This window comes from Myotis yumanensis, unplaced genomic scaffold (assembly GCF_028538775.1).
Source record: "Myotis yumanensis isolate MYYU_CA2020_CCGP unplaced genomic scaffold, mMyoYum1.0.hap1 SCAF_1, whole genome shotgun sequence".
NCBI lineage: Eukaryota > Metazoa > Chordata > Mammalia > Chiroptera > Vespertilionidae > Myotis > Myotis yumanensis.
Genome location: NW_027223752.1, coordinates 6,910,996 through 6,938,716, shown reverse-complemented (window position 1 = coordinate 6,938,716; position 27,721 = coordinate 6,910,996). Strand labels below are relative to the sequence as shown.

At 45.2% G+C, this 27,721-nt stretch overlaps 1 protein-coding gene across 1 annotated transcript in view; it reads right to left on the bottom strand.

The window, feature by feature from the left end:
- EVL (Enah/Vasp-like) overlaps nt 1–27,335 on the bottom strand; it is a 118,505-nt gene extending 91,170 nt beyond the window's left edge. The window contains exon 1 of the mRNA XM_070412959.1: nt 26,921–27,335. Within this exon, the coding sequence (XP_070269060.1) occupies nt 26,921–26,925 (5 nt within the window). The 5' untranslated portion in view covers nt 26,926–27,335. The remainder of the gene's footprint in view (nt 1–26,920) is intronic.
- Nucleotides 27,336–27,721: the final 386 nt, after the last annotated feature.

The window sequence follows — 27,721 nt, the reverse complement described above, 5'->3', positions numbered from 1 at the left end:
CAATTCTGCAGAATCCCATATTATGCCTGTCCACTACCAAACACTACTTTATCACAGATGCATAAACTGCTGGGGAATCAGAAAGCCACGCTGTATGCCCACCACTGTCTCATGAACCATATGACCTTGCAGTCGATTGTGATGGTGATCTCATTTCTTTGATTATTCATTTATTGAAGCTCTTACCAATTCCTTGAAGTACAAAAATTACTGTAATAATTTCAGAAGTTAAAAACAGTGAAAAAGGAAACGAGATGTCAGCCAAAAAAAGAGCAATGTTTTCCAGTTTGTAAAGCCCAAGTTGGTAAAATCTGGCAAATGAGCTGAGGCTGTATTCTAAAACCTGGCGTTAAGAAGAACCTTCAGCATTGGGGCTGCAAACCTTTATAAAACAAGGGGGACAGATCGCCAATGAAATCCTGTGAGTCGCTCTTGACTTTTTTTCTCTCCCTCACACCACAAAGATAATCAGTCACTAATTTAAATTCTACCTCACGAAAGTTCCCTTTGCCCACTCCCTGCCTACCGCCTGAGCCCCCACCTTTGGCATCTCTCACCTGGTCTGCTGCATTATAACTGGCCTTTCTCTCTCTGTCCCTTCTCGCAGATTCTGCCAGGGCAGTGTTTCTAACTCTGATTCTCATGCCCCCTATTTGAACCCTGCATCAGTCCCTCAGTGCCCATAGTGTTACGGAAAACCCCTCAGCCAAGCATACAGAATCTTATTTCTCCAACTCCTTTTTCCCATTAAAACTCTTAATAATCCCCAAATCCAGCCTCACATTCCTAGTTCCCCAAATATGCCAGGACCTCCTTTCTTCAGCCCAGGGGCCAACTGCCTAAATTATTCCTTGCTCCCTCCGTGACTTGCACCCTTCCACGCGGCCCACACTGTTCCCTCGGCTGTCCGTTCCCAGGAGCTGAGTGAGAGGAGTTACTTAGTAACTGTTTGCTGAATGACCCTCCTTTTGCCCCAGCTTTCCACCAGGGAGAAAGGGACCCCGTTCTCACATTAGGTGGCCTGGGATGAACACACCCCTCTCCTTATGTTATCCCTATCTGAAGAGAAGTGAGAGCCCAGAACTTGCCTCAAAGAAACGAAGTAATAACAGCCAACTGAGGCAGACGGATTAGTAAGAAATTTGGTGGAATCCTGCGGTCCCTCAAACCATGTAGCAATCAGCAACTAAGCTGACCCAGAATGCCTTTCACGATATTCCTGACTAGTCTCCGCCCGAGACCCTCTACTTGGCAGAATCATGATATAACAGGAAACACAGGAGAGTCAGAGTCATGCAATAACCCGTTGGAAGTCCCAGGGCTGCCACTTAGAGCCTGTGACCACAGGCAGCTGCTCTAATCCCGCCTTCTCCCCACAGTGATCATGGAAAGTGTGCTTCTGCGCCCAGTCTACTGTCCACCTGGGAAGCCTTGGGCACAGTCTCACCTGTGTAAGCCTCAGTGTGCGGGGTGCTGTACAGACAAAACTCGGGCACATGGAACCACCACTGATGGTAGCTAATATCACATACCCTTCAAAACCCCATCCAGTCCTGTCCCTGACCAAAACCAGCCTACGATGACCTCTAAAACTCCTGAATTCCTAGGTACTCAATATTCCTATATAATAAAAGGCTAATATGCAAATAGACCAAACGGCAGATGAACCACAACAACCGAACAACTGGTCGCTATGACGTGCACTGACCACCCAGGGGGTGTGTGCGGAACATGGTGGGCGTTGGCCGAGGCAGGATGGTGGATCAGGTGAGCAGGGGTGCCAGACCAAGGCAGGGCGCCAGTTGCTGTCATTGGGGCGAGCCTCTGGTGGTTACTTAAAATTCTTTGCTCCCGCATGCTGTGGTCCTACTGGGCACAGTCCTGCCCAGTGCTCTGACCTGCTCCAGTGCTGGAGCTGCCGCTCACACCCACTGCCGATGCCTGGTGCTGGTCCTGATCACTCAGCACCATCAGTGGGTGTGAGCAGCGGCTGCCAGCCCTGATCGCCCCTGAGGGCTTCTCCACCTCCCCTGCTCCTGAGGGGTGATCAGGGCAGCAGCCCCCGCTCGCACCCGCTGATGGCACCGGCCCCGCTCGCACCTGCTGCTGGCGCGGGCCCCAATCACTCTGCACCGTCTGTGGGTACAAGCGGGGCCAGTGCTGTCAGCACGTGGGAGAGGCAGCGACGGGAGTGGGGCTGCTGGCAGATAGGGGGCCAGGGCCGCGGTGGGAGGGGCTGGGCTGGGGCACGTAGATGGGCCGGGACTCGCCCCTGTGCCTACTGCAGCCTCGTGGACCATTTTCTTTCAAGGTGCACGAATTCATGCACAGGACCCCTAGTGTATACACACACACACACACACACACACACGTATATAGATAAATATACATATTTAATCTCACATGTCATCTTGTGCTGAGGAGTAGCTTCTGTCCATTCCAGGTCTCAGGCTTCTAACCAGGTGAGTTCCTGGGGAGAGGGGCTGAGGGGACTGGCAGGAGGAAACCTAAAGAGTTTAGTCCCTCATAACCTCCATCAGAAACACTTTAAGTAAAAACTGCATGCTTGCTATGCAGAAAAATAAATTATAATTTTGGGTCACCATCCCCAAATTCTTCTATTTTGTAATTATGGGGGCTCCACTACCAGTGACCTTCATTTTTAGTCCTTTTTAAGCCTTCCCCCAGGTACAGCACACTCCTGGTAATAGTAGATCTCTGGTCAAAATATGTTTTTATTGATTTCAGAGAGAGGAAGGGAGAAGGGGAGAGAGATAGAAACATCAATGATGAGAGAGAATCATTGATCGGCTGCCTCCTGCACGCTCCCTACTGGGGATCGAGCCTGCAACCCAGGCATGTGCCTTCACTGGGAATCGAACCGTGACCTCCTTCCTGGCTCATGGGTTGATGCTCAATCACTGAGCCATACAAGCTGGGCTGGTCAAGATCTCTTTTTATTTCACTCAGTGCGTTTTTTAAAAATATATTTTACTGATTTTTTACAGAGAGGAAGGGAGAGGGATAGAGAGTTAGAAACATCGATGAGAGAGAAACATCGATCAGCTGCCTCCTGCATACCTCCCACTGGGGATGTGCTGGCAACCAAGGCACATGCCCTTAACCGGGATCGAACCTGGGACCCTTCAGTCCGCAGGCCGACGCTCTATCCACTGAGGCATACCGGTCAGGGCCACTCAGTGCGTTTTCATTCCAATTGAATTAACCTTTCCAAAAATTAAAAACAAACAAAAAATGCTTCTTGAATTGATAAGAAATGTGAGTCCTACACTGTGAACTAATTCTTTCCCTCAGATTACATAATTCAACTGAGCTTCTACAGTGACATTTAACTTTAAAATAATAGTTTTAAATAAGCTACTAACTGAAAGCTAACCCCCAAAAGCATTCTACTGTAAAGCAAATCCAACTGCAATACATCTTTCAATCTACCACTTCTCAAAAGCAGGAGTCTACTACTAATTATTTCTGCATTCCTGTCCATGTCTCTCTATCTCCCCAAATAAGTGCTCTCTAAATAGCTGCCTAGGTCACTGCATTCACTCAACAAGTGATGGAAGGGCTACCATATCAGATACTATTCTAGGTGCACTGAAAACCCTGAGCTTCTCAGTGCATCCGGTCTAAGGAAGGAACTCAGAGACTAAAGGGTGAGAAAAGGATAATAAAATAGGGCAACGTGCCAGAGAGTGACTGGGGCTATGAAGAGGTGATGGGAAAGGCCCCTCAGGTAGTGTATCTAAGCTGAGATGTGGATCAACAGGGGACAGTTATGCAAACATCAGGGAAAGATCACTGCAGGCAGAGGAGACAGCTGGTACAAAGGCCCAAGGTGGGAGGGCACCAGCCTGGCATCCCTCCCTCTCCTACGGTGCCGTGGTTGGCCTAGAGCAGCCAACAAGAGTAGAGGGAGATACGACAGAGCTAAGCAGGGCTTTATCAGCCAGGAAAGCCCTGGAGAATCTGAGAGGGCAGTAACATGACCTGATTTTCTCTGTTGGAAGGAAAATGAAGCGCGAGACCAGTCAGAAGCCGCTGCAGCAGTTATAGGAAGCGACGGGGTCTGGACTCGGTGGCACCAGGAGACAAGTAAGAAGCTGATGGGTTTCAGGTAGGTAGGGTTTAGAGATGGTCTTCCTCACAACTCAGTTGTTTCATGTGGTTCTTAGATTACTAGCAAAGCAGAACAAAGGTTAAAATATTTAAACAGAAACGCTATGGCCACCACCAGGACCAGAAGCCAAAGAAGTGTAAGGACCTTTCTCATCTTTCTCATTCTATCCCAGGGTCCAGCACCAAATCACTCAATAAGTACCTGCTGAATTAATGAATCAGCAGTTTGTTGATTGAGAGAGAAGATGTCATAAAGAGATGAAACTGGATTAGGTCAGCAGTCCTCTTTCTGGTGCAAGCATCCAATAAAAGGGCAGATCATCCTTCTGAACAGACGCATGCAGCTGCTCCAATGTCACTCAGATACACAGAAACTGGCCAAGAAAATCTTACCAGGAATAGAGGAAGAATCAAGAAGATAAAAGCACGTAAAGCAAATTCCCATATTCAATCAAGAAAGATTTCCTGGGCACCAGCTTAGAGTCTGCACCACTCTATCCCTGAGAGGGGAGGGAGGCCCAAGGAGACTCAGGCCCACTTCAGGTCGGGAACAGACCACACACTCCAAACACTGAAACAAGAGTCCAGATGGTGCATCGGCAGGCACTGTGTCTGAACTCAGTATTCGCGTTGTGGTCCCACTTCGACTCACTGTTCTTATCAAGACCCCCTTGAGTCCTGGTTCCGCCATGAGGTGTCCATGAGCGTGGAGGGTAAAAGCAGGGCAGTCTCAGCGCCACTCCTCACCAGCCGAATGTCCTTTGGCAACTGACTTTACCTGCCAGAGTCTAGAGCAGCGGTTCTCAACCTGTGGGTCGCGACCCCTTTGGGGGTCGAACGACCCTTTCACAGGGGTCGCCTAAGACCAGCGGAAAACACATATATAATTACATATTGTTTTTGTGATTAATTGCTATGCTTTAATTATGTTCAATTTGTAACAATGAAATTGGGGGTCACCACAACATGAGGAACTGTATTAAAGGGTCAAAGCACTAGGAAGGTTGAGAACCACTGGTCTAGAGTCTCAGCTTTTTCACCTAAAAATGTAGATAATCATTCCTGCCCTGCTCCCTCACAAAGAAATTGTTAGGGCCAAATACAATAGCAGGTGTGTCAACGTTCTGTAAATTACAGGTGCTTTATTTAGAAATAATTGTACTATCATGAACAACAAAGGAAATTATCCTTTCCTACTTGGTGGCTCTGAGATCTTGATAATGCAGGAATTTTAAGTATTCACTGGGCCATATAGTTAGATGACCCATAAATGCAACTTACTATCCAAGTGACCAAGAGGGAATTTAGATAAAAACCTATAATTGTGGGTATTCAGGGCTAAGATGACCTTAAAGGCAAATTACTCAAACCCTACTCAGCCTAGCACCCTAAGATGCTTATTCCTCAATATGTACTCATCCTTTTAAAGTGTAATTTTAAAAAAGCTAAAAACATAACTCCCACACAAACAGACAGTATGAATGTGTCAAGGATTGATGTAACTCATTGGTGAGGGAACCAGCAGGACGCAAGGCTGGTGCAAAGATCACATGCATATATGCATGACCAATGGACGCAGACAATAGAGTGGTGAAGGCCTGGGAGGGGCGGGTATTGAGTGGGGTATTGAGTGGAAGGGGTCAACGGAGAAAACAACAACAAACAAACAAAGAGGACATGTGTAATACTTTCAACAATAAAGATACATTTTAAAAAACAAACAAAAACAAAGGTAATACGGAAACACACATAGTCAGTGGACAAAAAGAAAGCTGTGATAATCTTTAAAGTTAGATACAAAACTGGTTAATATACCACAGAGCAATTAAACCAAAACTTCTGAGGTTATCTTTTCTACTAAACAGAAATCAATTTTAGATCGCCACTGGACAAAAAAAAATCATTCGTAACTTGCCAATTTTCTACAAGTTAAGATTTAACTTTAGAAAAATAAGTCTCCAAGAATATCCTTTCAGCGGTTCTCAACCTTCCTAATGCCACGACCCTTTAATACAGTTCCTCATGCTGTGGTGACCCCCAACCATAAAATTATTTTCGTTGCTACTTCATAACTGTAATTTTGCTACTGTTATGAATCGTAAAATATCTGATATGCAGGATGTATTTTCATTGTTCGCGACCCACAGGTTGAGAACCGCTGCCTTAGATGACTTGCTGAACAATGCTCCGGAAGGATACTGAAAGGCACACAATAATCTTTTTGCCTTTTCTCCAAGTTTTAGATACTTTTCCTAAAATACCTTTTAACTTTCTGATCCATCCCAGTGAACTGCATGATAAGAAGTTCTTTCCTATCTGGTCCATTTTTGCTCCTGCCTTATTTACATCCTCTTAATTTCTGAAAATCCTTCAAATGAATGAAGTCGATTCCAAGTTATTGCTTAGTCTTCCTGAAATTTGGGGGGCCCTATTTTCCAGAACTTCATCTTCAACATTTCTCTGAATTCTAATTATCACATGCACGGGTCTCTTAAAGAGGAGAAAGGAACGTGTGGGTCTCTTAAGGAGGAGAAAGGGAATGTCTGATTCATAGAAGCTGATTCAGAGTCCCCTCCGCCAGACGCTGGCTATTCTGAGGCAGTTACCACAATTAACTTTAATTTCCTAACTTCACAATTCCACCCCATCACCCCTTCTTTCCAATATAACCCTGCTTGAAAGTCACAGATCAAACCCACAACAGAGTCACATATAAACTCAACCTACACTACCAGGTGCAATAATATCAAAGAGGAAATCTAGTGAATCAGAGAATGTCTTGTTCAAAGTCTGCATTTCCCACAGAGACTGGGAATTGGAATGAACAGATGCACAAATCAAGTGATCTAAAGAACTGAAAGATGACTCGATTCGAGGGCTCTGGCATGCCACGTGTCTTTCAAGAAGCTAAGTGAGGAAGGGAATTTCTGGGGACTAGTCCCATGGGAGCCTTCAGAAATGGAGCCTGTCTTAGTCTATATGGGCTGTGGCACAACAAAATACTACAGACCGGGGGCTTATACACAAAGTTATTTCTCACAGTCCGGAGGCTGAAAGTCTGAGACCAGGTGAGGGCCTTTCCAGGTGGAAGACTTCTCACTGTGTCCTAACTTCCTGGAAAGGCCTGGGAGCGTGGCCTGGCCTCTTTGATAAGGGCACTAATCCCATTCAGGGGGGGTCCACCCTCATAACCTAATCACCTAAAGGCCCTCACTTCCTAACACCATCACATAGGGAGTTAGGATTCCAAAACACCCAATTTGAGGGGGAGTGGAGCACAGCATTCAGGCCATAGTAGAGACCAAGTGAATGAACACTGGGAAGTCCTAGCACCTACTGGCAAGGCAGGAATGAAGGTGTTTTGTTTTGAAGGTAGGGAAGTAAAGGAGAGGAATAAATGTGTATTTCTAAAATCAAACCACACAGGTCAAAAGGCACCTCTGCTGCCCTCAAAGGGAACAGTTGTCCCTATTTGAACCTAAGGCAGGGAGTCTGGGTTCCAATCCCGACCACGCAACCTGTTCCCAGCCTGCAACCGCACTGCAACCACGCTAAAAAGGAAAACCTTCACACAACACATCTGCTGACTGGAGAAGGACTTAGAGGGGAGCCAGAGACGATGCTAAAGCAATGGCATGAATATGTGGCTATGAGAGTTGTAATTTGAGAAGTCCTGCTTTATGTAAATGTATTTTGTTCCCTCAAAAAGCTAGTTTTTCTTTCTCACATTTTATTTCTGAAAATCAGGCTTTTTCTATTTCTGACTTCCTACTAAAATATACAAGGGTGGTGTTTTTTCTCATCCAAAATAGCACTTCGCCTTAGTTTCTAGAAGAGTTCCCATTTGCATGAGTCTTGCAGTGTGTTTATATTCTTTCTTACAAAAAGCTCCGGCCCCAGCAGATAACTCTGGGTGTGTTTGTGTGTGTGCGTGTGTATGTGCGCATGCGTGCGTGGGCACACATGCTCATTTTCACTAGAAGCATTGATCTGAAATACCTCGTTCACCATTACTGGAAATGGCAGGTCTCTCTGAGTGGTTTTTTAAGACCTCTAATCACATCATGGCACTCTAGAAAATGCTACTATCTATTTGCCACACTAGGGAATTGGATAAAGTTGCTTACAATGGGAGTGACTGGCCTTGGGGTTGGGGCTCTGCCTCACCGGTGGTCGAGGGACCCAGATGCCAGCCCACCTTCCCTGGTGGTGGAGGCGCACAGCTTGAGAGGATGCACTAACCCTCCACTCGAGGGGACAGGCACCAAGAGCGTGACACTGACAACGCTCCGCTCTCCTCTGCCCTCCCAGCAGCAGGTATGGGGCAGGGTTTCTGCACCTCCCACTATCGACACTGGGGCCAGGTAAGTGTTTCCTGTGCAGGGCTGTCCTGTACAGAGCAGGGTGGTTAGCAATATCCCTGGCCTCAACCCAATAGCACTCTCTCACCCCCAGCTACAACAGCTAAAAATGTCTCTAGTGCAGAATGTCCAGAGGCAGGGTGCAGAATGCTCCCTCCCCGCCTTGTTGAGAATCACAGATGTCCTTAGAGCAGCCAGTGGTCCTCAAACCAGACCGAGCAACACAGGCCCCTGGAGACCCTGTCCAAGCACAGAGTGCTGGGCTCCATTTCCCCCACGTCTCCTACTCAGTCTGGGGAGGGGCTGAGAATTCTCATCTTTGATAAGAAATCTCTCAGGTGATGCTGAGGCTGCTCATGCATCCTCTATTGCACTGTCTATTTTGAGGTAACTTCTGTATACGGTGTGAAGTTAGTCCTTCAACTTCATTCTTGAGAGCCACTGGCGTGAAGGAAAAGCATCACCTTAGAATCAGGAGACTCCGCCCTGTTCCATCTCTGACAGTAGTTGTGTGACCCTAGACAGGTGCTATGTTTTTCTCCTTTGATCAAAATGAGATTGGGCTGACATTTTTCTTAGGTCGCTGCTGCATTAGTGCGCTCTATGCAACCTTTAGAAGCCCCTGTCCTGCTGTAACACGGTGGGTCCTGAAGTTCCGTTCAATCAGTGCCCGCCTGCTTTTGCTCTCTCTCCTCTCTTCCCTTTGTTCAGCAGTTTCTGTGGGACCCAAGGAAGGTAGTATCGTAGGAGAGCTGAATGGTTTCATAATGATATTTAGAAAATAACCAAGTGCTCATTTCTCTCATGTTATCAAGTGTACATCTTTTAAAAAGTACTCTAGTTCCAAATTTAACCAGCTACCTACCAGGTCCCAGCTCAGCAGCAGCCATCCATGAGAGGTCTTATACCTGTTCATGAACCCAATTTATTTTTTTTCTTTTATCATTTGTTTTGGTGTCATTTCTAGGAATCGGGTGCTTAAACCTAGGCCATGAAGATTCACTCTTATATTTCCTCTGTAAGAGATTTAAAGCTTTAGCGGCTCATATTTAAGTTCACTGTCTATTTTGAGGTAACTTCTGTATACAGTGTGAAGTAGTGCTTCAACTTCATTCTTTGGTAGGTGGATATTCAGTTGTCTCAACATTTGTTGGAAGGCTATTTTCCCCATTGGAAAATGACGTCCTTGTGAAAAGCCAGTTGCCTAAAAATTCAGCAGGTAGTGAGTCGTTTTAGACTTGCTGCAATTGAGCTATATGTGTAGGAAACCATGGCTTCTACATGGAGCCCAGGAATCAGCAGAGTGAGCTCAGCAAATGCTCGGGGAATGACTATGCACCTGTGTGTTCACAGTGGTGCTGCCTCGTCACCCATAGACTTGGCACTCTGAAGCATGCCACTCTGGTTTCTCTTTCTAGTGATGCTCTTCTGTTGGGGACTGTTTCTTTCCCTGGTCCACTCTGTTGCTTACAGTTCTTTTTTGCATAGTGACACAAATCCAGGAGAGCATTTTCCTTCTTGCCAGAAAGGAAGTGTTTATAAACAGTGCCCTAAAGCTGCTCAGTTAGACATCTCAGCTGGTCCAAGAAAGCTATGTCAGTGGACACATCTGATTTTGATCTGTCCACAGGCACACAGGCTCCAAGGTGTGGTGTGTTGCTATTTTCTGTAAAGGGTTTCATTTGTTTGCCAGGCCCGGCGTCTTTCTGTGTGTAAGCCAAAGTTAGAGAATTTAAATGTTTTTATTGCTAATGGGCTTCGGTGGGTCAGAGCTGAGTGAAAGGAAAGTCCTTAAAAGGGCCACTAATTAGAGCTATACCATGAGTAACTGCAGAACAGAGGACATTTAAGTTAGGCGAGGCAAGCCTTTCTGAAGACCACGGTCTTTAAGGAACTGAAAAGCCAACTGGAAGAAAGAATAAGCTAAGTCAAAGAAGTGCAGCAGGGAAGACCCAGAGCAGAAGATAACATCTCCTGGCCTCATCCGCCGCAAACACAAATCAATCTAAGTAAAAATAAATAAATAAAACGGTGTTGCTCAGACCTCTTTTCTGGCACTTTTATCTCAATGCTCTGTGTGCCCCTTCTGGGCTTTATACTCCTTAAGGCCCAACTCTCACTCGTGTCTGTAGTTCTATCGCTAGCCCCACTGTCTTGCATATGCTAGGCACTCAATATACATCTTGCAAGTAAACATTTAAGCAAATATAATACATGAAAACATACATAAATAATCCTTCCTATATAATAATAAAAGGGTAATATGCAAATCAACCAAATGGCGGAACGACTGGTCACTATGACGCGCACTGACCACCAAGGGGAAGACGCTCAACGCAGGAGCTGCCCCCCGGTGGTCAGTGCGCTCCCACAGTGGGAGCGCTGCTCAGCCAGAAGCCCAAAAGCCAGGCAAGTGCAGTGGTGGTGGCGGGAGCCTCTCCCATCTCCGCTGCAGTGCTAAGGATGTCCGACTAACGGCTTAGGCCCGCTCCCTGCAGGGAAGGGCTCCCGGACTGCGAGAGGGCGCAGGCCAGGCTAAAGGATTCACCCCCCCCACCGAGTGCACGAATTTCATGCATCGGGCCTCTAGTGTATTTTATAACACAGAAGTTTACACTTTAAAAAAATTCATGTTTACTGTAGTAAATTTAAGTTTTTAAAGTTTTTAAAGTATTCATTTACTGAAATTATGCTAACATTAACTATTTCACACTACCTTTGTTGTGTAAAATAATATCCACATGTGTTGACATTGCCTAAATCAGTGGTTCTCAACCTTCCTAATGCCGCAACCCTTTAATACAGTTCCTCACGTTGTGGTGACCCCCAACCATAAAATTATTTTCGTTGCTACTTCATAACTGTAATTTTGCTACTGTTATCAATCATAATGTAAATATCTGATATGCAGGATGTATTTAGGCGACCCCTGTGAAAGGGTCGTTCAACCGCCAAAGGGGTCGCAATCCACAGGTTGAGAACCGCTGGCCTAAACCAATCACAATGTACACTTCTCTCAAAAACAAAAGCAAAATAAGGTCAAAGGGGGCTCTTCCTACTCAAAGATCTAAAAGCCTACGATCATCGCTCCAATTTATCTCCTGTCCCAACCTCTAAACTACCCACCAGGGGACTAAGCAAAATGTTTACAGCCATGCAAACACACCGAGCACCTGTGGCAGACACGCCTGGTCACACATGTCCACCACACACTATAAACACTCTTGTCTGAAGGCTAGTCAGCCTCTCAGCTGGGATGGCCATGGTGAACAAGAAAAGGTTCCACACAATTGATTTCCTTAAGCATACTGCTTTCAGTTCTTTTAAAATCCAAGTCTGATCATTTCCTGTTGTCTGTTTTCTCCTGGTTTTTGTTAAATCTCATCTTCTCAGAGATCGGATCGTTTCTGAGTGCCGCTCTCGGTATCTGAAAACTCTACAGACAACTTGCGGCTCCTCCAGAGAGGATTTTCTTTTGCTCTAACGGGCAGGTAGGTCAAGGGTAAACACAACCCCAGGGCACCTTAATGTAATCAGAGACCCGATGATTCAAAGCAGTGCTCCAGTTCTGGAGAGGGCCCTCCGACTTCTGGTTCACCCTTGTCCCTACACAGAGCCCTCAGGACAAACCTGGGGTGTTTACTAGGGCTCCTCCTCCTGGCAGGTTCTGAACACCAAGTTGTTATTTTTCCTCCTCACCCAAGGACATGTTTTATATTTTTATTATTTTTAGAGAGAGAAACATTGACGTGCGAGACAAACATCGATCCATTGCCTCCTGTATGTGCCCCAACTGGGGATCGAACCCACAATCTGGGTATGTCTCCTGACTGGGAATGGAATCTGCAACCTTTTGGTGGATGGGACGATGCTCCAACCAATGGAGCTACACTGGCCAGGGCCTAAACACCAAATTTTATCCCCCCAGTCCCATGAATCTGCCTAAAGCTCTAATCATCTTCTCAGCTGACAAGCTTCATGGGAAGAAATGGTGCCAAGTGCCAGGGTCACTTGTCCATCCTCTCCCATTGAAATAAAGCATTAATCAAAAAGTAATGTCATCAGGTATTCTCATCTACAATCTAACATGCTTTACTGCTGGAAATGGGGATGCGGGACTCCATTCAAAAAACGCGAGAGCTGGAACCCCCAGCTCACACAGCAGGTGCACAGCAATGTCTGCTTCCTGTGCCTCCCCATCAGTGTCAGCCTCGTCCGATGATCTTACCACCTTCTAAAGCTCGTGCCCAAGTTTCTGCTGGACTGGGTAGGAGCTGGGGTCAAGGCCACAAAAATGGACAACCCATGAGTCAAGAGAGCAAATGCTCTTGCCTTCTTCTGCCCATAACTGAAGAGGAAACATGATGGAGGAGAGTGAAAAAAGACCAGTCCGAGATGAGGAACCTGACCGTCATGTCCCTGTGACCCCACTGTCTGTGCACCTGAGGCAAGCGACCTCTGGAGTCTGTTTTCTCATCTGAGCAGTGAGGGACTCGTACATCATTCAACAAACATTTACCGAGCACTTCCTATATCCCAGGTACAAAGCTAGGTGTTGAAACCACAGAGCTGAGTAAACTAGCCCTGCTCCTGACCTCAGGACTAGGTCAGCAGTCCTCAGCTCTGACTGTACATTTAATAGCCTAGAGACATTGAAAAGACAAGGCACCTCACTCCAGATTAATGGAATCTCTGAGGTAGGGCCCTGGCACTGGGGGGAGGGAGGGCAGGGAAGAGGGCTTTTCAAATGTTTCTGATGCCCAGTGAGGGTTAAAAACCACTGGACTTAGAGAATTTCTAAGTTTCTGAATCTAACTTTCTATGACTTTACCAATGGGTACTTTTTTACAGGTCAAAAACCTCCAAAAAAAATCCTGTGGTTTCATTATTAATTTGGGGGAAGGGTGGCTAAGGGTAGGCAGTACCTTGCCGTGCCAACAATCCTATGCTGAAAGGTCAAACAGCCCGTGAGTCACCTCTAGTCTCAAGCATGCCTCCTGGGATTCAAATTCAAAAGCCACAGGCATCAAGTCATAAAAGAGATCCCCCACCCCCACCCCCAAAGGGGCCACAGATGCCTGCATCTTGCCCTTCTGGGTTTGTTCCTCTGGGTTAAAGTACTACTTACCAAACTTGGGTCATTCACAATTTTTGTCATGTCTGTTTACCACAAATGCTATTACTTAACCTTTTTCTTTAAAATCAACTCACTAGAACAATAAGAGTATTAGCCCTGCTGAATATTAAAACTTAGTACAGAGCCTCTTTAATTAAAAGTGAGATGTTGGCACATGAATAAACACAGACCAATGAAACACAATAGAAAATCCAGAAATAGGTCAAATTAATTAAATCTGATAAAAGATAGCATCTCAAAACACTGGGAGAAAATGGGATTTAATTGATTGACTGTGAAGGTCTAATTGGCTTTATGAATGGGGAAGCATCTCATCTAGCAACTAGAAGGGCGCTCCCAGAAAATGGAATTTTATTATTATTATTATACTCACCTGAGGATATATTTTTATTAATTTTAGAGAGAGAGGGAGGGAAGGAGAGAAAAAGAGAGAGAGAGAGAATGATTGGTTGCCTCCCATACTCAACCCAACCGGGATCGAGCCTGCAACCTAGGTATGTGCCCTGGTTGGAAGCGAATCCGCAACCTTCGGTGTATGGGATGATGCTCCAACCAGCTGATCCAACCAGCTGATCCACCCAGCCAGGGTGAAAATGGAATTTTTAAAAAATTGATTACAGAGATGAAAAGAGAGGGAGAGAGAGAGAGAAACATCAATGCTGCAAGAGAATCATTGATCAGCTGCCTCCTGCACACCCCCCACTGGGGATATGGCCGCAACCAAGGTACATGCCCTTGACTGGAATCGAACCTGGGACCCTTTAGTCCCTAGGCCGACGCTCTATCCACTGAGCCAAGCCGGTCAGGGCCGAAAATGAAATTTTTAATAAGTGGTATTGGGATAACTGAAAAATTAGATAGAAAGGATAAAGTTGGGTCTAGCCCTCAAGCCATATATTTTATCCCACAAGGATCAGGAAAACAAACAAACACCCCACTATGTAAGCAAGTACCAGAAAAAACACAAGTGAATTCAACCTAGAAGCGTAGAAAACTTTCCAGCAAGAAGCAGTGAGTAATGGTCAATGGGTTCATGCTGCCTGTCACTACTTGAGCCAGTTAAGCAGAGACAGGGTTGAATCCTATATGAGCGTTTATGCCAATCCTGCAGGCAGTATGGGAGCAGCAGGTCACCCACAAACATCTGCTCTGCCTCTCCCCATAAGCCAGCTGCTTATATTGGGTAGAAGAACAAAGATTACGTGGGGAAGTAGGCTAAAGGTTATGCCAAATGGGCAGTTAACAGATAATGCAGGCTGGAGATTTGCAAAGGTCTGTGGGTATGCAAAGGCAGGAGGTGGGGGGGTCTTCAAAGGGCTGGCAGCTTTGGTTTTTCCAACAAGGTTGAGTTAATCTTTCCATGAAATGGGCCGAGTTTCCAGTGAGCTCCCAGGTCCCAGGTGCAACTCCCAGCCAGGTTAGAATGTGCTTTCTTTAATCAGAACAAAACAATTACGGTTAACAGAGCATGATTGATATTTCTTACAATTATAGCTGGACCCCAATATCCTATTTCTGCCCCTATCAAAGAGACTGGAAAAAGAAATCTACTTACTTTCTCTTTAGTAATAATATCCACAAAATCACATGCATCAAGAACCCCTTCTGCATCATTTGGGCGCCACCTCTGCAGAACCAGTTTGCCCAGGCTCTGACCTGCTGCCCAGGGGATGCCATGCGAGCCCTCTCAGAACCCACGTGGGAACTCCTGTAGTGAGGACAATCCTTTGTCACATGAGACGGCATGAGAGATGCTTCTCCCTTTCTCCCCGAACATCAGTCCTCACCCATAATGGACACCTGTACCAGCTCTTCCTCCTCCACTTCACGCCCCTCTCCCCATTCCTGCTCCCAGAGGTCACACGCCTTCTAAAACTGCTCTCCCAGGAGCCTTTGTCTTGGGTACGGCTTTCTGGAGAATCCAGTTAAAATTAGTGGAGTTAACACACTAATGTTTCTAATACACAGAAAAATAAAGACTTTGCTATTAAAATTTAGAAAGCATTCCTCAGGAGATTAGCATGCTTCCCTACTCCCCGAGAGTGGGCTGTGAGTAGAGACTTTCCTGGGAAGAGGACAATAGGAAAGGGGGGATAAATGAATGACTTTATATAGTGATGACACCTCAACAGTCGTAAGTCCTGCGGTAGTAGCTCCCTCTCTATATGTGATGTATGGGACTTCATCACTGTGTCTTCCTCCCTAAAACGTATCACCCCAGTCTAATCATGAGAAAGGCACAAGAGAAATTCTAATGAGGGGCTCCCCACAATATGCCTACCCAGCACCAAACTCAAGGAAAGTCTGGAAAAGGACCACAGCCAAGAGGAGCCTAAGGAGGTATAACAACTCCTGTCATGTGCTGTCCTAGATGGGACCCTGGGACAGAAAAAGGAAATGAGGAAACTTGAGTGAAGGATGGACTTTGATTAATAATAATGTATCAATATTAGTTCACTAAGTATAAAAAATGTTCCTATGTAAGATGTTCACAGGGGAAACTGTATATTTGGGACAGAGTTTGGAAACTCTCTGTAGTATCTGCTCAATTTTTCTGTAAATCTAAAATTGGTCTAAAATATAAAGTCTATTAATAAAAAGAGAACAAAAGCTTTTAAAAAGCTTCCTCCACCTCTGGCAATGGGGCCTGGGATCTGCATTTTGGGAGGACATACACACAGTGATTCTTATGCACAGTGAAGTCTGAGAAACACCTGGGATACTGAGAGTTTTATTACATTATGTCCTTATAAAGAAATAACGGAAAACACCCTCCAAATCATGCCTCATGGCAGCGGTATGGAAACACAGACAAAAGCCCAGTCCCCCCAGCAGTGCATTAATCCATTAAGCAGGTAATGAAACAGCTTTCATCTTGGATGCCAGCTTCAACTGCTTGGGGTGGCTGCCCGGAATGTTGCACCTGGAAGGACCTATGCCAAGCGGAAAGAATGGCATGATTTACAGTCCATTTTATGGTGCCAGTGTCAATATTTACTAAGCATCTAGCAAGTGCCAGGCACAGTGCTAAGCTCTAGGGATCCAACAGAGATCGATACGGCCTAATCCTTTATGAAATACAGGAGAGAAAGTGTAATTACAAATACAGCTACAGAAGAAATGTGAGATGCCATAGCGACAAATAACAGGGAAGGGCCCTCAGGCAGCCTAGGGGCCACGCACTGCCTCCCTGAGGAGGTGGCATTTAAACAGATTTGAAGGCTAAGAAGTTAGCAAGGTGAGAGGAAAAGGAGGTGGACTTTGGTCAACGCATGAGTTAGTTCATTAGATCTTTTCTTACTTAAGGATTCCCGGAGAGAGAACAAAGAGAAGATCAGAGCAGTAGACACAGTTCCTCAAAGAGGCCAGAGTGGAGGGCAGACCCAAGAGAAGGCTTAAGGGTGCAGGGAGCCTTGAAGGAAGGGACTTAGGGCAAATATATCACAAGGGGGAGAGGATGGAGGTGTGTAAGAGGCTTCCAACTCCAAGCTCACATAAGCTCTTGTAAGGTAAGCTGTCCAGTGTCTCCAAAGATACGGGAAAAGGTGTCTCTGGAGCTTTACAAAGCCACGTCTGTTTTACTCTAGAACGAGAAACACACACATTGGCACACATTTCCCCCTTTCCCATTGCTTCCATGAATTTCATAGCTAAGTGCACTCAATTACATTAACTTTCTTTTTTTTAAAAAAAAATATTTTTCATTGATTTCGGAGAGGAAGGAAGAGGGAGGGAGAGAGAAACATCAATGATGAGAATCAATGATCGCTGCCTCCTGAACACCCCACACTGGGGATTGATCCTGCCACGCAGGCACGTGCCCTGACTGGGAATAGATAGAGTCATGACCTCCTGGTTCATAGGTCAAAGTTCAACCACTGACCCACACCGGGTGGACACAGTAACAATTTCTTAATCTAAGTACTCTGGTACAATGATCTCTACCCCAAAGTAGCATGCCTCCAGTTTTGTCTTTATTTCAATAGCTCTATTTTGTGTCTCTTAGAGAGAATGTCCCCAAATCTTTTTTAGAAGTTGAAGCATCAATAGCAGCTGTGGTTTTTAAACCAAATACTAATGATCACATATGATCAGTAAGTCACACAGTGATCTGACAAAAGGGCAGAATATTTGAAATCAGAATCGTGCCAGGTTTTCCTTCCTCACAGACACAACAGACTGGGGTGGGGAGGTATATCACTAACCTCTACGGAGCACTATAAGCCAAGAACCTTCGAGGTGTCCTCATTTGACCCTCACAAAACCCTGTGAAGGTGGGGCAGCTCTTCAAAGAGCTCTAAAGACACGTGCTCTGAGTATCTTTAGAGACAATGGACAGCCCACCTAAGGCTTGGATTTAGGAGCCTCTCACATACCTTCGGACTTATGTTTGAGAAGGTTAAGAAATCTGCTCCATTCAGCCAGCCTTAAGGAGTGGCTCTGGGGCAGAACCCAGGTCTGTCTGACTCTAAAACCCAGCCTGTTTAGAATACAGGGGGCAAAATGTGACCTAAATCAGTTATAACAAACACAAACTTCATTCACAGCTACATTATCTCCAAAGCAAGGAGTAGATGATGTCTTTCACATGGCCTTAAAGATAAAGACAGTGCATCTTCAAACACAGCAGCTAGAGAATTCAGGAACAGGGCTCCCTCCACTGGCAAGCACAGGGAGCCACGCCATTTCCTTCTTTTGAATCCTTTCCTAGTCCTTCCTTTGCTTTTTTTTTTGGGGGGGGGGGGGGGGGAGGGAGGGAGGGGAAGGGGACCTCTAAGTTAAGACCAGGATTAAACTTCCTTTCATTAACTTTATCTCTTTCTTTCTATCTTCTTTGTTTAAATTTAACATTCTTATAATATGTATCAGTAACTTTAAAAATGTTTATAGCCTTTGGCATCAGTAATAATACCATTTTGCTAATTAACCTTAAGAAGATAATCAGAGAAGCATGCCGAGATGTATGTACACAGACATTTACCATCAAGGTATTTTCTCTTTTTTTTTTTCAAATATATTTTATTGATTTTTTACAGAGAGGAGGGGAGAGGGATAGAGAGTTAGAAACATCAATGAGAGAGAAACATCAATCAGCTGCCTCTTGCACGCCCCCTACTGGGGATGTGCCCGCAACCAAGGTACATGCCCTTGACCGGAATCGAACCTGGGACCCTTGAGTCCTCAGGCAGACGCTCTATGTATTTTTAATGATGGATTGCTCAAAACAAGCTAACTATCCTAAAACTGGGGTACTGGTAAATAAATTATGGTATATCATGTGATAAACTATTATTAACTATTTAAAATGTTTTCAAAGAATATTTATGACAAGGAAATGCATACGTTAAATGTAAAATTTCCAATACAAATGCTTAGTACAATATTAAGTTTGTAAAAATGTTACACTTAATGAAAAAATTAAAGAAACTAAATCACATGTTTTACGGGATTATCCCTAACCAGCAGGATCAATACTGATTTTAAAAAAGTGGTGACTTATGCCCTAATCGGTTTGGCTCAGTGGATAGAGCATTGGCCATGCACTTGACCAGGGTCAATTCCTTCTTTATACCTTTCTATGTTTTTTAATTCTCTACATTCAACATATATTTCATTTAAATCAGAAAAAAATTATTTTTTTAAAAGTAAGAGAAAATTGCCCCAAGAATTATTTCTATGGGGATCTCCTGCTTTTGGGCTAGGAAAGAGAAAACGGTGCCCTTGATGAGGGACCAGAGCCCTTCCCGAGCCAACCCTGAGTGCTGGAAGTGCTCCTCGATAAGTTGCCAGGGCGTTATTATTGCACATCTGCTGCTCACCCGATAACCTGGAGTCATCAGGCGTACAGTCCACCGCAAGGTTGAAACCTGGGTAGTATACATGTTCCCTTTAAAGGGAAGCAATCTTTATGTGAAACAATGCTGACATAATTTATTTTCATGTAGTTTATTTATGTACAATTATAAACTAGGTCTAAATTTTTGGTTTACATAACTAGACACAAACAACCAAACCAGTAAGATTCAAAATGACATTACTTTAAAACAGTGGTTCTCAACCTTCCTAATGCCGCGACCCTTTCATACAGTTCCTCATGTTGTGGTGACCCCCAACCATAAAATTATTTTCGTTGCTACTTCATAACTGTAATTTTGCTACTGTTATGAATCGTCATGTAAATATCTGATATGCAGGATGTATTTTCATTGTTACAAATTGAACATAATTAAAGCATAGTGATTAATCACAAAAACAATATGTAATTATATACGTGTTTTCTGATGGTCTTAGGCGACCCCTGTGAAAGGGTCGTTCGACCCGCAAAGGGGTCGCGACCCACAGGTTGAGAACTGCTGCTTTAAAATGAAAGGATGAAGTAGCTCAAATTAAAAATCATCACCCACAAGGTAAATACAGTAATGGCAGTGGCCTAAAAACAGGTAGACAGAACAGAAGAGAGCCTAGAAAGATGCACACACACAAGTCCCATAGCCCCTAGAGCTGGCCTTCCTGACGTGACTTCTAAAGACATCTGGAGGGATGCTCCCCCCTCCCTCATTCTGCAGCACTAAGTTCAGAAATGTACTTGGACCAGCTGTTAGCGCAGGCTGCTGGTGTTCCACAAGGGCTGTGTTTGTGCCTGTGTGTCTTATACTGTACCTTGCAATCACATTGCACTCTGTAGTTACTCCAAGATTGATGAAGTGCCCTTGGCCCAGATGACCTCCAATATGCTAGTCTGGCCATGACTTACATCTACAAGGCTGGCTTTGATGGGGGCAGGTAAGCTTTCTGAGGATTGGAGGTGATCCTCACTCAGATGTTACCAGCTGCGACTATGCACCCCTGAAGAGGATTTTGGGATCCAGGTGTTTGTACAGCCATTCAACTTAGAAAACATGGCTGCCAGGTATCTACTGATATAATCAAGTATCTGATCAGCAATTTTGAAGAAAAATGTAATTTTAACTTTTATCTCATTCCAATTATAAGAATAACTTTAAAAAAAATTCTTACATATAAAACAGAAAAACAACTTAATATGTAACCCATCTTCTAGAAGAATTCCGTCCTAAACATAGGAAATGATGGGGGGTGGGGGGGTATCACAGAGAAAATTATTCAATGACATAAAACTCTCAAACTTCTTTATATCAAATCTTTAAAAGATAAAGGGAGATAGTGGGAATGTTCACAGAAGAGACTGTTATCAACAAATGACTAAAGTATATAAACAGAAATATATTCATATACTGTGTATCTGGGGTTTCTTGATGTTGTTTTGGTAGAAAAGGGATGCAGAAAGGGATTCAGTAAATGTCAGTGAATCTTTTAGGGATGGGGGATATTTGGGGGAGAGAGAGGTCTGGTTCCTTCCACCTCCTTACCCATATAATCTAGTACCATGGAACAATAAGCCCTCAAAAATGATTTATGAAAGAAGATATGAAAATACATTAAGGTCTGTTACAAAAAGAATTCAGGCAGTAGACTAGAAAATAATGAAAACTTCAGACACAGCTTCTTCTTTTTTTTTAAATCTTCACCTGCTAGAATTCTTTTAGGTAAGAGTGGAAGGGAGGGAGGGGGAGAGAGAGAATGATCGATGTGAGAGAGACTTATTGGTTGGTTGCCTCCTGCAGATGCCTCAACCCGGGAGGGAATGAACCTGCAACCCAGGTACCTGCCCTTGACTGGGAATTGAACCTGAGACCCTACGGCGCGTGGACCGATACTCTAACCACTTAGTTCACCGATCAGGGCAGACATAGCCTTTTTTATCTGAGTAACTGATTTAACAGGACTTTTTTGCTAAAACGTGGACCAGTGCCACAAGTGTTCAGCTTATTGGTTAGAATGCATCTGCAGCCAAGGCCTTTCTGAGACACTCCTTCGAATGGAGAGTTTGGAGACTACATTCTAGACCTTTATCATTGGGTCACTTCTAGGTAACCGAGGTTACCTAGGTAAAATGATGTGTTATTTTCATTTTAAAAATTCAGGATTGGACAAAAAGGAAAGTGCTTTTCATGGATAAGACAAATTGCTTATACGCATCCAAATCAAATGAGCTGACAACAGACGTGACGAACAGACATAATGAATAGACTCCCTTGATTTTGGGTCCATTTGAAAGAGCCAAGTATTTGAGGTCCATGTAAATATACTTATATAGATGTTTAACTATAAATAGTCTGCAACAGAAAATCATGTTAAACTGTCACCAGCATTTAAAAAATGTGTAAAAAACCAATGACTTAAAGAAAAAAGAACTGGCTGACTCATTTTGGAAAAAAAATTTAAGAACTTTCATTTCTATGTCCATGTCTTTTTTTTAAAAAAAAAATCTGATCCAGCCCAGCAGGCGTGGCTCAGTGGTTGAGCACTGACCTATGAACCAGGAGGTCACGGTTTGATTCCTGGTCAGGGCACCTGCCCAGGTTCCCCGCTTGATCTCTAGTGTGGGGCGTGCAGGAGGCAGCCAATCAATAATTTTCTCTCATCATTGATGTTTCTTTCTTTCTCTCCCTTCCTCTCTGAAATCAATAAAAATGTATTTTTTAAAAAAAATCTGATCCAAGCCCTAGCTGGTTTGGCTCAGCGGATAGAGCGTCGGCCTTCGGACTCAAGGATCCCAGGTTCGATTCCGGTCAAGGGCATGTACCTTGGTTGCGGGCACATCCCCAGTGGGGAGTGTGCAGGAGGCAGCTGATGGATGTTTCTCTCTCATCGATGTTTCTAACTCTCTATCCCTCTCCCTTTCTCTCTGTAAAAAATCATTAAAATATATTAAAAAAAAAATCTGATCCAAAAGAATGGGACCTAAGAATGCTATTCCACTATTGTTGATAAAAAAATTAAATGTTCTAGTCAAGGGGACCAGATAAACGGTAATTTTTATCAAATAAATAATAAAGGAAATCAAGACAGGAGAAAGATAGATCTATGGAAACAAGAGAGGAAAGCACCCACTTCTAAAATCCTTTGCTTCACAGTAATAATCTGAATTAAATTACCATATTTTCAATTAATTAGATATTAAGAGGAACTAAAATGTATTCTTAAAATTATTTTGATTCCAGATCTTTTCACTGACAGAGACAACCTAATATAGTTCCAACAGAACAAAAAGAAAAAAGTAATATTATTCTCTGCAGCTTCTGAAGCCCAGCAACTTAAATCCCCTCCAGAATTGAATAAAGACTCAAACTGCCCCTGAAAATGCAAACATCAGGGCTTCTTATTTCCAGTAACCATGGACTAAGTAAACCTGAACAGAGAACTAGAAAAGCGGGGAAAAATAGAAAAAATATCTGCTTGGAGGCTTCAGGGAGGAAGGCATGTCAGAGACTCCGGGAGGTGAACACAGTTTTGGGGGCTACTTTTCCTGGCGGGGGGTGGAGGGAGGGTGAATGCTAAAGGCTGGGTGTTGGGTTGGGGGTGAAGGTGCTGGGAAGAATTGGACACTAGGAGGCTGGACAGAATGGTCTGGCTCTCACAAGGACTGCAGCTCCGCTTAAAAACATCTCAGTCCCTGTGACTGCATTGAAGTGACTCCAGATCTTAAGTGCCCCACTTGCCCGACAAAAGCAAATGTGAGTTATCACTAAAAGAGAAAAACATCATCTTCGGCCTCTAAATATTTCCACAAACAATTTTGCAAATATGATGTCCAGCACACAATTATAAAACAAAACAAGGCACATAAGACAAGACAATAAGAATGAAAACCAACAGAAGCAGACACTGGAAACGACTCACACATACTACCATAATCAAACTTTAATTATACATTCTGTAGTCAAGGAGATAAAAGACAAGATTGAGTGTTTTGGCAGATAACTGTAAACTATAAAATGAATAACAAGTAGAAATTAAAGAATAAAAAATATGTACCTGAAATTAAAAACTCAATTGATAGGTTTAATAGCAGATTATTCATAGTGGATGAGGAAGAGGTAAGTGGGATTATCAGAATGAAGGACAGAAAGACAGACAGAAAACATAGAAGAAAGGTTAAGAGACACAGAAGATACAGTGAAATGTTCTAACATGTATAATTGTAGTCCCAGAAGGAAACTCGAGAGAGAATTGGGCAGAAACAATATTTGAAGTCCTAATGGCTGATGACTTCACAAAATAATGAAAGACATGAAGCCACAGATTCAAGAAGCCCTAAAAACCTTAATTATATATTTTTAAAAATTGTTGAAAACCAAACACAAAGAAAACACTTAAAAAACAGCCTGATTAAAACAGACAATTGATTTCTCAACAGAAACAATCCAAGTCAGAGATAATATATTTAAAGTGCTAAAAGGAAACTGACAAATCAGGAATTCTGTAACTACTAAAAAACCATTCAAAAACGGAGAAAAATGTTCTCAAATTAGACTGTGGTGATGGTTGCATAATTTTTTGAAAATACCAAAAACCACTGAACTGTACACTTTTTTTAAAAAAAATTTTAATATCCCAAATGGGAATCAAACCAGTGACCCTTTACTGCATGGGATGACGCCCAACCAACTGAGACTCAGGGACCAGGGCACTAAAAAGCACTGAACTGTACACTTTAAATGGGTAAATTTCATAGTATGTCAGTTAGACTCTGATAAAGCTGTTTTTGTTTTAACTGAAGGCTAAATAATGACATTTGGCAATAAGCACTATAAGAATCTGTCACCAGCAGACCTGCACTAAAGAAATCCTAAGGGTATTGTTCCAGCAGAAAGAAAATGACCCCAAATGGAAGATGACAAATGTGCAAGGCAGAGCTATGGGTAAAAGATGACCCTTTTGATAAACACTGCTCTGAAAGGGTTCACTGGAGAACACAAGGCTTGAGCCTTACAAAACCTAACCAATGTCAAGGGGAAAGCTCGTTCTGTTAGCCTAAGCCAGTGGTTCTCAACCTTCCTAATGCCGAGACCCTTTAATACAGTTCCTCATGTTGTGGTGACCCCCAACTATAAAATTATTTTCGTTGCTACTTTATAACCGTAATTTTGCTACTGTTATGAATCATAATGTAAATATCTGATATGCAGTATGTATTTTCATTGTTACAAATTGAACATAATTAAAGCACAGTGATTAATCACAAAAACAATATGTAATTATATATGTGTTTTCCGATGGTCTTAGGCGACCCCTGTGAAAGGGTCGTTCGACCCCCAAAGGGGTCGAGAACCACAGGTTGAGAACCGCTGGCCTAAGCCTTGCACAACATGCTCCCCTTGAATGGTTATTTTACAGGAATTCCTGAAGACCATCACTCCTGCACAGCCCCCCGAGAAAGGACGTCTGGTGCCTGCAGAAGGACAAAAGACAAGGCCATAAAACTAGGATGGGAGGTGGACGGGGGGAGTCCTGATACCTGGGTCAAGCGGAAGCCCAGTCTGCAGCTCTCCCGAGCGCATAAAAAGCCTGCTCCCTCCCCAATTCACCGCTGGCTCTTTCTCAAGTCAGACCACCTGCACCCAGGTGCCTCGAATAAACATTATTTTGATTACACTAAACCTTGAGTCCGTTCTGTGTGACCCCAGCCCAACCCCGAACCTTTCATGCTCAATAAGTGGTGCTGATAAGAAATAAAATTTGAACCCCTTTTCACAAGTTACACAAAAATCAATTCCAAGTGGACTGTAGATCTTAATTTGAAAGACAAACCAGTAAGATTTCTAGATGTTATAGAAAACTATCTTTTTTTAAAAAACACATTTTTATTGATTTCAGAGAGAGAAAGGGAGAGGGAGAGAGACAGAAACATCAATGATGAGAGAGAATCACTGAAAGGCTTAGGGGGATCAAGCCTGCAATCCAGGCATGTGCTCTGATGGGGAATCAAACCCTGACCTCCTGATTCATGGGTCCATACTCAACAACTGAGTCTCACTGGCAGGGCAGGAAGCTATCTTCTTGATCTACAAACAGAACTCTTACAAATTAGGAACAAAAAGACACATAAACCCCAAAAGAAAACTGGGCAAGACATTTGAACAGGCACTTCATAGGACAGGATACCAAATAAACATTAAAGATATCCAACCTCATTAGTCAGCAAGAAACTGCAGTTTAAAACCACTCACCAGGATGGCTAAAATTTAAGGCTGACAATACCAAGTGTAAACAAGGATGTGGAGCACAAGAACTCTCACACACTTGCTGGGAGGAGTGTAAATTTGTAAAAACACTTTAACAACTTGGAACAGTATTAACTACTGAAGTTAAAGATAATGCATACCTTGTGAGCTAGAAATTCCACTGCTAGGTATACACCCAAGAGAAACGAATGCAGGAGACACATAAGAGTAGTCATAGGAGCATTAACAGCCAAAAGTTAGCTCGTGGTGCATTAATACAATGCAATACTATCTATAATAATAAAAGCGTAATATGCTAATTAGACCGGATAGCCAAACGACCTTCCAGATGCCATGGCTGCGAGGGCTGAGCCCCTTGCACGAATTTCGCGCATCGGGCTTCTAGTAGAGCAATAAAAATGAACTACAACAGAATAAATGCATTTCAACAACATCTTGAGTGAGAGAGCCAGACACAAAAGAATACAGGTTGTATTACTTCATTTAAATAAAGTTCACAGAATAGGCTAAGTGAAACTACAGGCACTCTAGTTTTTATGGCGCATGTGTTCAGAAGGTAAAATTACACACACACACACACAAAAGCAAGGGAGTGATTATCTCCCACACGTCGGGCTGGGTTGCCTCTGGAGCGGGACTTCCGGGCTGCTGGCAATGAATTAGTTCCTGACCTGATGACCAGCAGGGCTGCTGGCAATGAATTAGTTCCTGACCTGATGACCAGCAGACCCCCGGCTGGGCGAGACCCACAATTTAGGTCTTGCACTTTATGGGCGTTCGGAAGGGAAGGGAAAGGGGACGAGGCGGGGGAGAGGAAGAAAGCAGCCCTTCACAAGTAAGCCGAAGGCGGCTCTGAGAGCCGGCAGCGGGCGGCGTGGCCCAGGGGTCGCCAGCCCGAGAGACGGAGGCCAGAGGGGCTTCGGGCCGGTCTCCTGGGGGCTGCGAGGCGCCCATCCGGGCTTCGGCCACCATGTGGCACCGCGCGGCCGGCGCGCGGCCACACCTGCCTGGGGCGTCGACACCCCGCAAGGCCGGCGCGCTCGCTCCCTCCAGCACGCCCCCACCTCGACACCCCCGGCTTCCCCCACCGTTCTCGACGCCCCCACGACTCCCCCGAAGCCAGCCCCGCGCCCCGCGCTGCCCGCCGTGTCCCCTCCCGCCGAGGCGTCCGCGAGGCTCACCTCATTGTCGCTGCCGGGGCGGGCGCGCGGGGCCGGGCGCGCGGCGCGGGGCGCGGGGCGTTAGCGGGGGAGCCGGCCCCGGGCGCGGCGGCTCCGCGTCTCGCTGGGCTGCGGGGGGCAGCGGGGGTTCATCTTCTCGAGGCGGGTGTCCCGGCCGCTAGCTGCGGGGATGGGCTGCGGCCGCGGCGCCTGACAGCTGGGCCCCGGACCCTGCCATCTTGGCGGGCGCGTGCCCGGGCCGGCGAGTGCGCGCGCCGCCGGAGAAGGTGGAAGGAGGGGAGGGGGCGGTGGCCCCCAGACCCACGGACGGAGAGGCGGGAAGGCGAATTCAGCCCCAGGGCCGAGACGGAGGGTGCGCCCCTCCGCCCGCTGAGGGGGTGCGCGCGCGTGCGACCCTCCGCCCGCGGCCGCTGAGGGGAGAGCGCGCGCGGCGGTCCAAGCCCGACACAAAAGGCGCGGGGCCCCACCGCCCGCGCCTCCGGGAGACGGGAGCGGGGAGCTGCGAGGGGCGGGGCCTTGAGCGGCGGGGTCGTGATGGGTGGGGCGGAGCCGTGAGAGGCGGGGCGGAGCCGTGAGAGGCGGGGTCGTGATAGGTGGGGCAGAGCTGTGAGGGGCGGGGTCATGATAAGTGGGGCGGGGCTGTGAGAGGCGGGGTCGTGATAGGTGGAGCAGAGCCGTGAGAGGCGGGGTCGTGATAGGTGAGGCGGAGCCATGAGAGGCGGGGTCGTGACGGATGGGGCGGGGCTGTGAGAGGCGGAGTCCTGTGAAGAGGCGCGGGGACTTGGGAGACCGGGTCGTGAG